This window comes from Lepisma saccharinum, chromosome 20 (genome assembly GCF_977018435.1).
Source record: "Lepisma saccharinum chromosome 20, izLepSacc3.1, whole genome shotgun sequence".
Taxonomy (NCBI): Eukaryota; Metazoa; Arthropoda; class Insecta; order Zygentoma; family Lepismatidae; genus Lepisma; species Lepisma saccharinum.
The window spans coordinates 36,472,379-36,487,640 of NC_139248.1; the positions used below are offsets into that span (position 1 = coordinate 36,472,379).

The window sequence follows — 15,262 nt, forward strand, 5'->3', positions numbered from 1 at the left end:
GTGCGCCCCGATGAAATACGGAAAGCCGAAGCGTGCATCACCGGTGAAATCTGGAAAGCGCGGATTAGTGGGGTTCTGACTACGCAACTTTAGACTGTCAACTCCAACGATACTCTATTCCTCTCGTCACTGCGCATGCGCCTAGTGTTGAAAGGAAGAGTCCATTTACTGGGAGGTAGCTTAGGTATCGAACTAACAAGTGGTATAAGTGAGAAGCACCGATTCCGTTTCATGGCGTATATACAGCAGTGTTGCCACTATTAAATTTCCAACCCACGTATTTATTAAATCTGCTGCAATATTTCCAATTCTTTCAACAATGAGTTATATTTCCACGTCATGTTTTGATATACGGTATATGTATTTTTCAGTATATCAATCTCTGAACTGGACGTTGTAATGAACATCTTGGTTCTCGAAATTTTTAGAATTTTCGAGAAAAAAAAAATATGGGAGAAAATGTCGAAGTGAGCGAATCTTTCAATAAGACCAAATTGTATCGTTCTGTATCGAACTGTATCGAATCAATTTGATGCATAAATAGGCTAATCGCGACTGAACCTACAGTTTAAAGTAGGATCCACCGGGGATCGGATCCGACACCCCTTGACTACAAGGTAAAAAGGTAAAGTGTTCCCCTGTGCATAGCACCACGCCATGAAGGCGTATAGGGGGTGTGGGGGTAACGCCCCACACTTTCTTGATCCAGTCGTGAGTGGGGGTGATGTGATCAGCATCACGCCCCTGACCGCCTTTACCCCCCAGGGTTTCCCCCAGGTACCCATGTTATTCGACGCTGGGTGGGCGCCGGAGCCGCTTCCATCGTTAGAAAAGTTCCCGGATTTGAAGGTGACAACGTTAAACTACGCCATCGGAGAGGACTATTTTTATATTGTCGATATATTCTTGAATTATCCTCATTATTGTTAGATATTTCATTCTTGTGTACTTTCTCTTTGCATGTACAATATAACCAAGAATTCAATTCATGTATCCACAGTAATTAGTGTACATATTTGATCCGGGCAGGGTTTATTTGAATAAAATTCTGTTTGTTCTCTCCAAATATTAGCTTTCCTGTAACCTCATAATCGATTTATTAGAAAAAGTATGTACATTAACTGTCTTAAAAATGTACCAAGTTTTGCTCTAATTCTTGTGCATGTGAAACACGATTCGTCAGTAAACTCCCCGGATCTGAAACTTTCTACAGTGGTGTAGACTGACTGAATCCAGAACAATATTATATATGTACGAAAATGACTTTGGATGGAATAAGACTCTTCATGTTTAACTTCCAATGGGACAACTCTTAATCAATAACACTAGCATTCATACATGGATACACAAGTCATTCTTATGTTTGTAAATCAATATACAGGGTGATTCAAAAGTCCCGTTTCCTCTATACAGATAACAATGAGCACATATTTCTCCTTCTGGTTTAGTCATAGAAACTAAACCATGGCTGGTAATTCTAATTTCAATATTGAAGAACGTGTTGTTGTTGATAGTTGGATGCATCTATCAAACGGGAAAAACTACTAAACAATTGCATACTGAGTTTCTGCAACGTTTTCAACGAGAAACCCCGGTGAATCAATCACTTTTGCGTTGAAAAGAATATAAATTTTTCTCAAAAAGTAGTGTAAAGGACCAGGGAAATGTGGTAGACCTTCGACCAGAGGAGAACAATGTAGACTGGTTAATAATACTGTGTATTATCCTTTGCCATGAGAATCATGGTACACACACTGAGCCTTTTGGTAATCCATGGTTCGTAACACAGAACAGTATTTTAACTTCATTTTTAAGTTATCTAAAAATACTACTACAAAGTAGATGTTCTTGCGTTTATTATTTTAGGGGTAACTGGACTTTGTGGTCACTATGTACTATTAAAGCGAGAACAAGTCTCATCATATGGTATCCGTAGTGTATTCGAAGTAGAATTTCCTCTTGTCATCATGGAAAATTATCCTGTATAGTGGACAAAAATTAACATTATATAATAAAATGGAAATCTCAGAAAAAAATCTTATGCGGTGTCTGTTTTGAAAAAAAGAATATTAGTGATTCATCATTTTTAAAATTTTGTTTATTACAGCCAACAAGCTGTATTGATAATGGGAGAAAGAGTCCAATTTGTCAGCTAGAAGAACTTCTAGATGAGGAAAAGCATCTAGTAGAGCAATTGAAAAACAACAAACTAGTTCTTGAGAACTATTTGCAAGAAATTTCTGAAAGGGAACTGGAGTTGAAAAATGAGGAGTCTCAGCTAGAGAAAGGAATCACAGTCCTCCACAGGGAACTGGAAAACGTAAGTAGATTAGAGACCTTACTGTACTTCACATCAACTTTATAAGTTGAATGCGATTGATCTTCATCAAGGCAATAATGTTTCCGTTAAAGTTTCATTTAATTCAACACGCGTTTTGAAACTCTTCTCTGAACAAGTCAACAAAACGTGCTATTCTTACGTACTGAATTCTCACTTTAAATTTAACTTTCTGGGTAGTATAGTACTTACTAAGATAAATTAAGATTTCAAAATTTTCGTTTATCTATTTTATGTATAGGTCCTCCTCCGTGGCCGTTCGGTCTAAGGCACCTTGCTTTGGACGGCGACTGACGGCATGGGTTCGATCTCTGGTTCAGTAAAAAAACATAATGATCATGATAATACTATATAGATTATACAATGATAAAATATTCCACTGAATTGATTAGTATGTATACTGTGGAGTAAAGATAAGTAATAAGCCTTCAGTAGTGCATCATGTGTGTGTGTATATGGTGGGAGGCTGTTAGGTATGCATTATATGCTGATTTTATGATTAAATTAATTTCAGTTAACCACTGAATTTCTTTAGTAACCTATTTGGTTGATTTCTTGGTGTGATTATTTTTCACCTAGACTTGCAATATATTCATAGTCACAATGTGATCACTGTATTCTTCTTTCCTTATTTTATAAAAGTTTGGAATTTTTAAGGCTATGTGATTAATTACAGGGTCGTCTGGCTTAATAAGTGGGGTAATACAGTATTGCAACCGTTAAATTAATATTTCTATTTTTTAATAATGTTTCTTATTTATAGACGAAAAAGAAAGCGGAAACTGAAGCAGAGGTAAAACGAAAAACCGAAACCATTTTAGAGGAAGTCGAGAAGAAGTTGCAAGATCAAGAATCAAGAAAGAGGAGAGAGGTATACAACGAAAATCAAGTGAAGATTAGAATCACTGAGTTGGAAAAGCAAGTAGGTGTCACATTATGTGTTTCAAATAAAGTTTTCTTGTATTTTCCAATTTAATCTTGTAATCAATGCGCTTCGGATTCAATATACGTTGCAGGAGCAAAATGGTTCAGATCCCACTTCAAATTTTAGGGCCAGTCTTAATTAACCTTCCTGGACTTAGAAATACGGCGTACTTCAGGGTAGTATTTAATTTAAGGAATACATTTCATACTAAAATCGTTCAATCACCATTTTATGAAATGGAAATTATAGTAACTAAAATATCTCACTTTGTATTTTTCATATATGATAGCTTTACTGAATACATTCATAATACGGTAAGAAACAGAAATATATAAATAATGGAAAACTATTTCGTAATAAAAAAATAAAAGTTCGGAGAAAGAAGGATGATACGTATTTAGCTAAAGATAAAAGATGAAATACCTACTGACGCAGTGAAATGCTGGTGTTGCGGATTCCATACCTGGTGGAAGCACGTAGTGGTTCTGATCCCACTTTATACTGTAGGTCTCGTGCTGATTAGCAAATCTGAACACATAGTTAACTCAAAACAAACTTTGACAAACTTGAGAGCTGGAAAACTAAGTAAAGTAGCAATATTAAGTGAGATATATGAGGGGAACATTTAGAAGCCAAGGGTACCGAATGGGGGAGAAAGGAATTGATCAAACATTTCATTTCGCGAATGAAAGACTACGTAATAAGAATAATAAACACTTAACATTCTGCCCGGCTCCCGTGACGGAGTGCTTATCACTTCGCGCTACGATAACAGGGGTCGTGGGTTCGAACCCCGGGCTGGGCATGGATGTTTGTGAGTGTCCATTCATCAATTTAATCATATCATCACTCATCCCCTTCTTCACAAATTTTCCAAAAGTGGCAACAAGAAGCGAAATAAAATAAGGTAAATCAATCAATCAACTTAATATTTCGGTTAGAAATTAGGAATATATGGCCATCTTTTCTTATTAGATATTCACTTCATTCACAGTTGGAGAATAAGAAAATAGTGAAAAATATGCAAATGCTTCGTCAGTTTCTTCCAGGAAGTCAGACTCCTTTAATATATTGGTATTCTGAAGTTCTTTAGTTTAGTTTAGTTTAAGAAAAACAAGATTTAGTCCAGTGCCCGTTGTATACGGACCTCTCCCGTTCACAGGGAAATTGCGAAATTCATCTAAAATACGATATGAGTTCAAGTTCATAAAAATCTTACGTGTAATGGTACATTTCTCAAGGTTTTATTACTTCAGGATAAGGAAATTGGTTCTGGATTAAGATAAGGAAGATCTAAAGAAACCGAAATTATTGGGAGTAGTTCTAGGGTTCCAGAGAACGTTTACGTACTCGTATCTAAGCAACGAACACAGCGTCATGAATTATTGGTTACGTATACGAGAAAACTGCCTACCCTCAACAGCCTTGTACCAATGATTTGCAATAGCCAATTAATAGCAAAGAGAGATAAGGGATCATGGAACATATTTGAAAGAATACGTTAGGAGGTGGGTGTGTACGTTTGTGTACACACTGTAAATACTAAATATTTATTATTACGATACATGTTTTTAGATTTGTGAGACACTTTATTTACATATTAAAGATATCCATTATGAGATTTGTTCGAATGTGGAAGGTAATACGCCTACAATGTAATTCTGCTTAGAGTGATTCAAACTTAATTTAACTGCGAGAGTTCTTGCCTATCTTCTTTTATCTTGTCGAAAAATGTTGGTAAACAGGATGTGTGATACAAAGGAGAGAGAGAGAGAGAGAGAAGATGAAGAAATAGGGTGAGATGAGAAACGACAGAGTGTTCCTTGCAGGGAAGCGAATATTTCAGGATCTAGGCTTCCCAATTTTATTGCCTGCGACTATACATCTGTTTGTGTAGTCTTGTTACGAAGGGCAAAATCTTCCACAGTTTGTGTATATTCGAACATAAACAAAACGCAGAATACAATTCTAGAAACATACCTTCCATGGTCGGACTGTCGATATTTCGACCACGTCAGTATTCCCGTTGATGACGGATGTTTGATGTATAGACCATCAACGCGCGGAAGCAATTAACGTGCCATTTCTAGAAAACTGCAAACGATATTTCAGTTCTGTATTTTTTGTTCTTTAGTGCACATATGAAGGTATGACATTCTCGAATTACAAAATAATATATCCAGTGTTACTTTTATGAACAAAGTTCATTGTTTTCCTTCATTACCTACGTAATATTATGGGATATATTTATGTAAATGGCTCTAACGTTTGAACTACTGACTTTTTTTTTAAAAAAAATATACATGTAAGAATGAGTAATAATCAACATTTTAAGCAACGCCCGACAATAAAGCGTCCAGAGGGAAGCGGGCCCAAAGGCACAAAGTTTTCCGAAACTACTGAACTTTTTCGAAAAAAGGAAAGTGCTCCCCTGGGCATAGCACCACGCCATGAAGGCGTATAGGGGGTGGGAGGTAACGCCCCTTTCTTTCTTTATCCGGTCGTGAGTGGAGGTGATGAGATCAGCATCATGCCCCTGACCGCCTTTACCGCCCAGGGTTTCCCCCAGGTACCCATGTTATTCGACGCTGGGTGGGCGCCGGGGCCACTTCCATCGTTAGAAAAGTTCCCGGATTTGAACCGGCCAGGGATCGAACCCGGGACCTTTAGCATGGTAGTCAGACGCGTTACCGACTGAGCCACCGCGGTAATTTCGGTTTTTATCAGCGTTGTGTCACGGGCATTACGTATACTCATAGAGTGGTCTTTTGTCGTGCTTGTATCCAAATATGGTTTATCCAGTGTTCATATCCAATAAGCGAAATTTCGGAAAATGTTCCATAAGCAGGCAACACTGCAGATTTATGCAACATTATTATTATTATTATTTTGCGAAGAAGTATCAGTCTGATTTCAAACAAACTTTAGGAATGTTCCACCGCAATATAATTACTACATTTTTTCATTAACTTCGGTTTATTGGAGGATGAGGTGGGGTGAGCACAGGAGTGGCACATTCTTTTTAAAGTTTCAGTTTTCTTCTCTCCCTTTGACACTTAAGGATAGGCTAAATGTATAAATATTACCCCTGTTATTAGTCCAGTCTTTAAGGTAGAAAACAAAACTAATTTCACCTCTCTACGACAATTAGCTCTTGAGTTACGATTTTCTTTATTAAACGTTCTCATATTGTCTTCTGCGTTTTGTAAATGTTCCATTGTATACAGACTGAGGAAGAGTTTGCTCTTTGTGACAATACTACACAAACTGATGTACAGTTGGGACAACTGCTGCGTGTTCCAATTACAACGCAACCCGAGGTTGGGGATAGTACAACTTTTGAACCGGAAGCGGCACGCATATAATCCTTATACCAAATTGAAGCCTTGTTCATGCATATATTTTTAAACCGGGGAACAAAGATTGGATTTCAATAGTGTCCACCCAGTGTTGCCAGATGTAACGGGAAGTATAAATGAAATTTTACAAAGCATGAAAAATGGCACATAACACACATGTACGACATGCACACCGTAAATTTCAGTTCGGTTAGGTGTATTAGCTCGGCATCTATGGAAGTGAAAAAAAAAATGTTCATTTCTACCCATAGCCAATCGAATGAGGCGTCTTTAAGGGGAACTAGGAAAATCGTTGTTTTTGGAAATTAAGACTGTGCATTGGCAACACTGCTGGTGTTTCAATGCCATAAAAGGCGTGTTTCAAAACTGTATACATCATGCAATTACTGAAAACAATAAAAAGAAACTTGGAAACTTTAATGAAAATGGTGTTACTTACATGCACTTGGCAGCCATGCGATGAGAACACCACTGGCCTTTCCTCTGTTTCTTTCCAAGCGGGTGAAAATGTAAACTAATCAATTAAATAATCTAAAAAATCCAATTAACCAATAGAGATATTTCACTTGTTATTCACCACACAGTAACAAATATCTGTGTTATAATCATACATTGAATACATGCAAGAGTGACACAGTGAGTGAAGTTAAATAAACCTAATAAATCAAGATTGTACATATATTACTGTGGAATATACCAAAATAAAAAATATTGATGTCATAATGAGTACGATGTATCTGTAATTTTAATTCTGATTATAAATGCATATATACTTCTTTCCGTTGCAAATGAGTGGATGTGATATATACCATTGTATTCAACAGTATTTTGCTTTTAAGAATTGTTTTGTCAGTGCAGGTTGAAAGTTTGGAGGAGAAACTTGAAAACGAGATGGCGGCTAAATGTCAACTTAGCGAGGAAGTTGAGAGATTATCGTCAATTCAGCCGCAGGGTTTGGAAAACAGAGGTCCTTCACAGAATACGCTTGAGAATCTAGAGCAGCAAAAAGACCTTCTAAGAAAGCAGGTGGCAGAACTTCAGGAAGAGATCATCAATGAGAGAAAGGCGATTATAGAAACCGTCCAACTTCACGATGAGATTGAAGGTATTAAATTTAATTCATGTTTAAGACGTTGGAATGTCACACTGTTGTTAATGTGTTGTTTTCTAATAACACTCTTTCTTGTAGTTTACTCGTATTTTTTTTTCCATTCTTTAAAATTATTCATTAGAGGTTGCTTAACCTAGAATTCTATACTCTTTGATCTTTGGTGCCCAATCAGCTGATCTGACACTTCCTGCATAATGTACACAAGGATAATAGGATGTGAATTCAGTAATTAAGTCCCCACATAAAATTTAACTTCAGCAACGAATACATTAGCAGGCTCAGTAATGGATTGCACTCCTTGTACCTTCCGCAAATAATTTGGCAAAAGACTTAAGATGTTGCTGTTCAAATAATCTCATTCTTAGTAACCAGTGGAGACCACTCCCCCCAAAGACTAATGGCGCATCCCTCCAAAATCATGTCATACGTCCCCCCAAATTATATAATTCGCATCCTCATACCATATCGTAATCCCCACAAGGTATATAATTAAGACAGCGTGTCTACAGAAAGTAACTTTTCCTTATCTTTACTGAACACTATACATGTCCCTCCTCCTTAAGCCCATCATTCAAGAGCGCCCCTAAAATCGTTCATCATAATCCCCCAAAAATAGTTTGGATGAATACGTAATAATTAATGTCTGTTTGAATGAAATAACATGTTGGGATGTAAGTTGTGGCCTTCCACATAGTACACCCAATTGTCAACCTCACTTCCACGTAGTACACCCTTGACTGCATTTTGCATACGAACGAGGCTCTGGCGACTGGCCTTGGCCAGTATAATTCTGTGTGTTTTCCTATGTCTTGTCCTTAAGTGTGCTGAGTGCCTCTTTACAGCCTCAGTTTTTAACCGAAGTCAGAATATTTTAATATTTTAGTTACGACACGATATTACAGTTATGTTTATTTTAGTTCTGTTAACCTAAGTCAGAAGATTCTAGTCTTCCAACATTACAGTTATGTATGGGTCTCGACTCGGTATAAAGTGACGGGTGCAAAATAGCCTAAGTGCTGACGTACCCAAAATTTTAAATTAAAAAATGAAAAAGAAATAACATGTTAAACTGATTTTCGAAAAACATTAAAGCTAGCACATTGATTGGTTAAATGTAGTAAATCAAATTATGTAAATATGCATGTAAATAGTGTTTGTGAGTGGGTTTATTAAACTCACAATTTGAGTATTTAACATAAATTGTAACACAACTTAAAATAAAGACACAAAATTCCACTTTGGCAAACAAAATTACACGCTCCAGCCGTATGACCGATTAAATTATTATTTCACGAGACATTACAGAACCCTAGCTAGAAATTCTTAAGCTTTGGGCGATAATATAATACGGTTGCTCATTCAAGGGATTCATCTCCCCACGCCCCTTTTTCTTTGGGTAAATATAATTATTTTTGTATCCCATAACAATAATTACGTGGATTTTATCTTCAATGCAAATTTAACTGCTTAAAGAAAAGTTTTCCTGTGACAAGAAGTTAGAAATGCAGATTCGATAGATTTTTGTTCCAAATGATGCAACTGCTTTAAATTAAGCAGTATACCAATTATGAATGTCGAGAATATCGCTTATGTCTTGTAATGCAGCTATAGTATAAAACTTATCATTTTATCTTCAATGCAAATTTAACTGCTTAAAGTAAAATTTTCCTGTGACAAGAAGTTAGAAATGCAGATTCGATAGATTCTTGTACCAAATGATACAACTGCTTTAAATTAAGCAGTATACCAATTATGAATGTCGAGAATATCGCTTATGTCTTGCAATGCAGCTATAGTATAAAACTTATCATTCACCTCAGTAAAGTGACAAACACGCATTCTAGTAACACACCATAGCTAGCGAAACGAGCAAGAAAATTCTTACATCCATTTCTTAATGGGATTTCAATGCTTTCTTTGGATCCCGAGATATTTAGTCCTTTCCAGCTTGTCTTTGGGCACGAAATGTCGAAAACATTTGGATACCATATCGCTAAATAGTCTCTGCAAAATTGAATGTTCGAACTCTCTCTTCACTATAGAAATCCCTTGACAATCTGAAATTTAACACTTTATCAAGAGCTTCCTATGCTCCTTAATACTCAATCCTACAACCAAAATTTCCATACCAATTTTAGACTTACTGTTGATATTGAAGAGTGGATATTGCCTCCTCCAAAAAATTAATTCTCAGTCTCCACACCAGAATTTCTAAGTCAACAGTCTAAGACAATAATAATACACAAGAATTGGATACCCCTTCAATTTAATGATCAATCCCCCTCTAACTAAAATACCCTCCATAATCTAAGACCTAAAGTTGGATACTGCCCCCTCCCCCCACGTTTACTTCAGAATCCCCCAGAAACCACGTGTCAATTAAGGCCTGCTATGTAAGAGTTGGATATTCACCCCCCTTCGATTAAACCATTAAATAATTTATTATCTTAAATGGATTAAATATGGTGCATTTAACGCGTAATTTTTTCCATATATTTTTGAAAAATATATAAATGTTGGAACATTATATTATTTTAAGGGAAAAAATTCACCGCAAAAATCTCGATGGCTCTGCCTGCGCCATAATCTTCCCCTATGCACACCCCTGTTAGTAACCAAAAAGTCTGTTTTGTCTACATTATCTTCAGATCCAACAAAGTGAAGTGCACCAGCAGTGCAGAATAATAGGTTCAGCACCGTGAAGTTGTTATTCAGCACTGTGGCAAAAAGTGATGTGATCTCTCAAAGAACATTATAAGAGCGTGAAAACTGTTTACAATGATTATAAAATATTGGAATTAAATGTAGAGTTCGTCTGTTTTTTTTTTCTCTCTCCTTCGTGCTAAATACTATTAGCTTTAATCTTTTGAAGCAAAATCAAGTTGTGAGTATTGCTTTTATATATAGTTGCAATAGAAGTTTAGGAACATTTTATTTTAAAAATTGAACGATGTGTGACCTGCTCTAATGGAATAACCTTACTCCCCGCCCCCCACCACACATACCCAAATTCACTAAAAATTATGTGTGTGTGTGTTTCATGAGGACCAACGTTATACCCACAAATAGCCTGTCTTCAATCAGACAATTGCAGTTATTTTCTGGTAATATATGTTCTGCCGAAATATTGAAAGCTTAAGCGTATTCACTGTTCAGATGCTTACGTTGTAGGTTACTGCGAGTAGCTAGTAGAGAAGAATGATACAAATGGACATCTTCGGCTTCATTTAAAAAATGCGGTGCTGACCACTTTAAAGATGCAGAAGAAATGAAGCATTCCGATAAGACAGTACAGTCTTTCCACATCAGAAAAATATCTTAGAGAGAGACGTCTAATAGTTAGCCTATCGATATACATTAACAAAAAAGTAATTTCTTCTACCCCAAGACGATGTTATAATTTTACAAGAGGGCACACATGCACACAAATAAACGATCATACATTGTCTCCAATAAATCGTCGCATGTGTTTTAATATAACATAGTTTTCAAGTGAAACATAAAATAAATATAATCTGTGCTGTTTTCATATTAATGTACTTCCCAGATATTTCTTTGCTCTGCATTTCAGAACTGAAGAAGAAATTAGCAAAGGAAGAAAGTGATAAAAAGCAAGCCGATTGGGAATGTCAAGAATTGGAGGACCAAAATTCTGAATTGTCTTCCAGCGTTCGCAAACTACAAGAGCAATTACTGAATCTTCAAGATGAGTTCAGCGATGAGAAAAGTACGGTAAGAAAATTCTTCAAAATTCACATTCAATTCTAAGTAAATGAAATAACGCTATCAGGAAAATCGTTTTACGAACATTACAAAAGAATGAAAAAAAACAACAACGAAAAATGCCTCAGGATGTCTCTTGATCTATAGGGACATCTCTGACTTCCAAAATGCATCATTAATATTTTATATGCAGTTTGAAATCCCAATAGTATGTACAAAGAAATTACGCGTGTTGCTTTTTTTTCACTTTTCTTGATAAATTGAACAAGTAGAAACGAATTTCCAAATTATTTTTTTCGAATGTCGAGAGTTCGTTCAGACTTCCATAACTTCAAAATTACACACTGAAGAAGGAATTAAAAAATTCAATTGCAGGCACATGTAAAAAAATATTAGAATGGTAAAATTGGCAGGACCATAATTGAGGAACGATAATTATACGATTATAAACCATCTCTTTCATTCTTTCACAGATTCCCTCGAATCCTAGTTTTCGACCTCGTAACTCTTAAGAAGTCATCATAGTACTTCGAAGAATTTTTATTAGGTTTCAGATAGTATTAGTTAGTCTTCCTAATGCGATTTTTTTATGCTTCTTTTACTGATGTTTTGGTTTTGGGATAATCAATAGGGAGAATATGAAATTGGAATGGAAGTTTTCAAAAGGTGAGTAATTTTAAAATCTTCAGACACTTTCAAACTTCACTCCCTGTGCACTTAACTTGTTAAAGTAATTGAAGGTGCGTACAAATACCTTCAGCTAATTACTCCATACAAGAAGTTTGGACGTCACAAAAACTTCCATGGCTCTCAAACAATCCTGGCATTATCGTTTATTATATACGTAGAGAAGCACCTACACACAGAGAAGTGCATTTATCAGTTGAAGCAAAAATGCATAAAGTCTGCAGCTCAGACCAAGTGTTTAAATGCATAATCAACAAAGATGAAGGAAGATGCATTAAAATGCATCAATTGTATGCATTAAAGTACAGCTAGACAAAGAAAGATATACTCGCTTGCATGATAGGATGGAGTTTGACGCTAGCTTTACAAACGATAAATAAAATGCATTAATCTGTAAACCTGATTCTTGAGAAAAGGCCAGAAAACACACTTGAGTACATAAATAAATGCGTTCAACTTGCTGGAAAGTCAAAAAGTGCAAACATTTTGTTTATAATAAGGCAGATTAATACCTTTCAAAACACAGCTTAAATCAGGCCTGCTAGATCTAATAAATTTTCTACATGCGTCTAATAACATGATTGCAAAACATTTAAAACTAAAAAAGGATCTCTTGATACGTTACTATCATACGTTACTATCGGATGTCAAGAAAGTAATGCGTGTAGTGTTTCATTATGCTTGTTTCATTTGGAGAATCGTCTCACTTGCAATTCATTTTAAATGAGAGCTTAAGCTCGATTTGATTTTCGCTATTTCAATCGCAGGCCCAGGGACTTAGGAGAAAGCTAGAAGTGGAACAGGAGAGCTGCATTCGGCTGCAGAAGGAGTTAGATAAGTTCCACGAAGCTCGAGGGAGAGCGAACGAAAACCAAAACGAGATGGTCGAAAATCTGCAAGAAGAAATGGGGTCTCTTCTCATCAGAATTTCTGCCCTCCAGGAGGAGATGAGTGAAGATAAGGAACGAGTAGCTTCACTGACAAAGGAACTAGAAAGTAAGCAGTTACTTTTATTGTCATTATCTTCATATGGTATGGTTGTAATTAAGCTATAAAGTATTTATTCATTTTATGCAGTGCATAGCAAATGAGGTATGATGATGAAATTTCTTGTAGAAAAGTGCTTCAACCGAGGACAGAAATGCACACACACACACACACACACACACACACACACACACACACACACACACACACACACACACACACACACATAGGCGTTGCTGTAAAAAAAAGTAGCGGGATCAGGCCATTCAAGAAAACATGAATAGTAGAAATAATCACAATAATAATACAGGGTGTCCCACTAGTTTTCGAACCCGAAAAAAAACGTTATAATTTCCGAACATACATACATAGGAAAATGAAATTCACAACACACGTACCTTGTTTCATGCTGAATACATGATGATCACAGCAGGTGCTGCAAGTGTCTTCCCTAGACGTCCAGACATGTTTATACACGGCGTTCCATATTGTGAAAAGTCCGATGTAGAGTCTCGGATGTGATCTCGTGAATCGCATTCTCGATGTTGTTTCGCAACTCTTACAGTGATCGTGGTTTGTTTCTGTAGGCACAACCTTTAAGGAAACCCCATAAAAAGAAATCCGGAGGTGCCAAATCTGGGATCTTGGCGGCCACAATCCTTTGGAGATGATTCCGTCACCAATAAAGGACTCAATTTCTGACATGGACACGTTGGAAGTATGGCATGTCTCTCCGTCTTGCTGGAAATATCCGCGACGCAGTTATTCATCATCCAGCTGATTCACAAATGCACTTAAGATGTGTAAGTAAACTTGTGTGTTTACTGTATCTTCAAAGAAGATTGGTCCAATGATACGCTGTCGGAAAATTGCACACCAAACCCCCACCTTCAATGGTCCTTTACGGCGTCCAAATTCACGTTGAACGGTCTGATACGATCCCGATATCCAATATTTCTTTACAATGAACAATGGTTCTGGTACGGTGTACCAATCCATCCTCACGATGCAGGGACTCGCGCATCACACTAACCCACACGCACCACTTCCCCTGGCGCCACCTACCGTCTTTTTGACACGTGCGTTTATGTTCAACACTGCCTCGTGTTCAGCATGAAACAAGGTACGTGTATTGTGAATTTCATTTTCCTATGTGCGTTTGTTCGGAATATAACGTTTTTTTCGGGTTCGAAAGCTAGTGGGACACCCTTTAATTGAAGGGCTCGGGTGTCAAACATGATAAGTGACAAAATGCAGGTTTCGAGATATTGAAAGTTGATGTTTAAAAAAAACTGATTTACAAATGAAAACAAATTTCTAAATTATTTACAGCAAATATGATTCACCTCTATGTTTACTATCATACAAACATGATATTTCATCCGAATTATTTTTTTTTCGGTGGTGCTACATGCGATTTGTTCGAGGGTTGTTCAAGGAATTGTTGTAGTTACCATGCTTTACATGCAACGATATTATCAAAATGAGTGATGTTATACAATTTTTTTCAAGCTAACTTGTGATGTAAGTTCAATAATAATATTTTGACATTAGACTTTTTATATCAGCCAAAAAAATATGTAACACAAAATTGAAAACTTTTAATAATAATAATAATAATTTTATTCAATAAACAATAACCTGAGCTACTTGTTGTTTTTCGAAAAAAATTGTTTTTCGAAAAACGAAAAACGAAAATCGATTTTTTCGAAAAACGAATTCTGTTTTGGAAAAACGAAAAACGATTTTTTTTTCGAAAAACATTTTTTTTCGAAAACCAATTTTTTTTTCCGAACAACCGATATACGAAAAATCAAGAATTTTCATTTTCGAAAATCGAAAAACATTTTTTTAGAAAAGGCCATCCCTAGTTTGAATCTCTATCTTCTGATGACAATTACCGGCCCCGTGGCTGAGTGGTTAGGAAATCGCGCTACGACGCCAGGGGCATTGATCTTTTTTTAGTGCATATCATCACTGATCTCCATCTTCGTAAATAAGCCAAAAGTGACACAAGAGGCGAAGTAAAATAAAGCAAATCAATGAAGACACAATTATTACCTTGTAACTTTCTGTTGTATTTTTCCTTAACTTGACATGTTTGTAAAGAATGATTTCAAATGTACACAGGG

At 36.2% G+C, this 15,262-nt stretch overlaps 1 protein-coding gene across 2 annotated transcripts in view; it reads left to right on the forward strand.

Moving 5' to 3' along the window:
* LOC146003578 (rho-associated protein kinase 1-like) overlaps positions 1–15,262 on the forward strand; it is a 96,574-nt gene that overhangs the window by 20,115 nt on the left and 61,197 nt on the right. The window contains exons 3-7 of one of the 2 annotated variants that reach the window (XM_083141878.1): positions 2,108–2,320; positions 3,102–3,260; positions 7,481–7,727; positions 11,305–11,465; positions 12,911–13,139. In XM_083141878.1, the coding sequence (XP_082998004.1) occupies positions 2,108–2,320; positions 3,102–3,260; positions 7,481–7,727; positions 11,305–11,465; positions 12,911–13,139 (1,009 nt within the window). Of the gene's footprint in view, positions 1–2,107; positions 2,321–3,101; positions 3,261–7,475; positions 7,728–11,304; positions 11,466–12,910; positions 13,140–15,262 lie in introns of those variants that run through there. The other variant, XM_083141879.1, reaches the window with a different exon arrangement.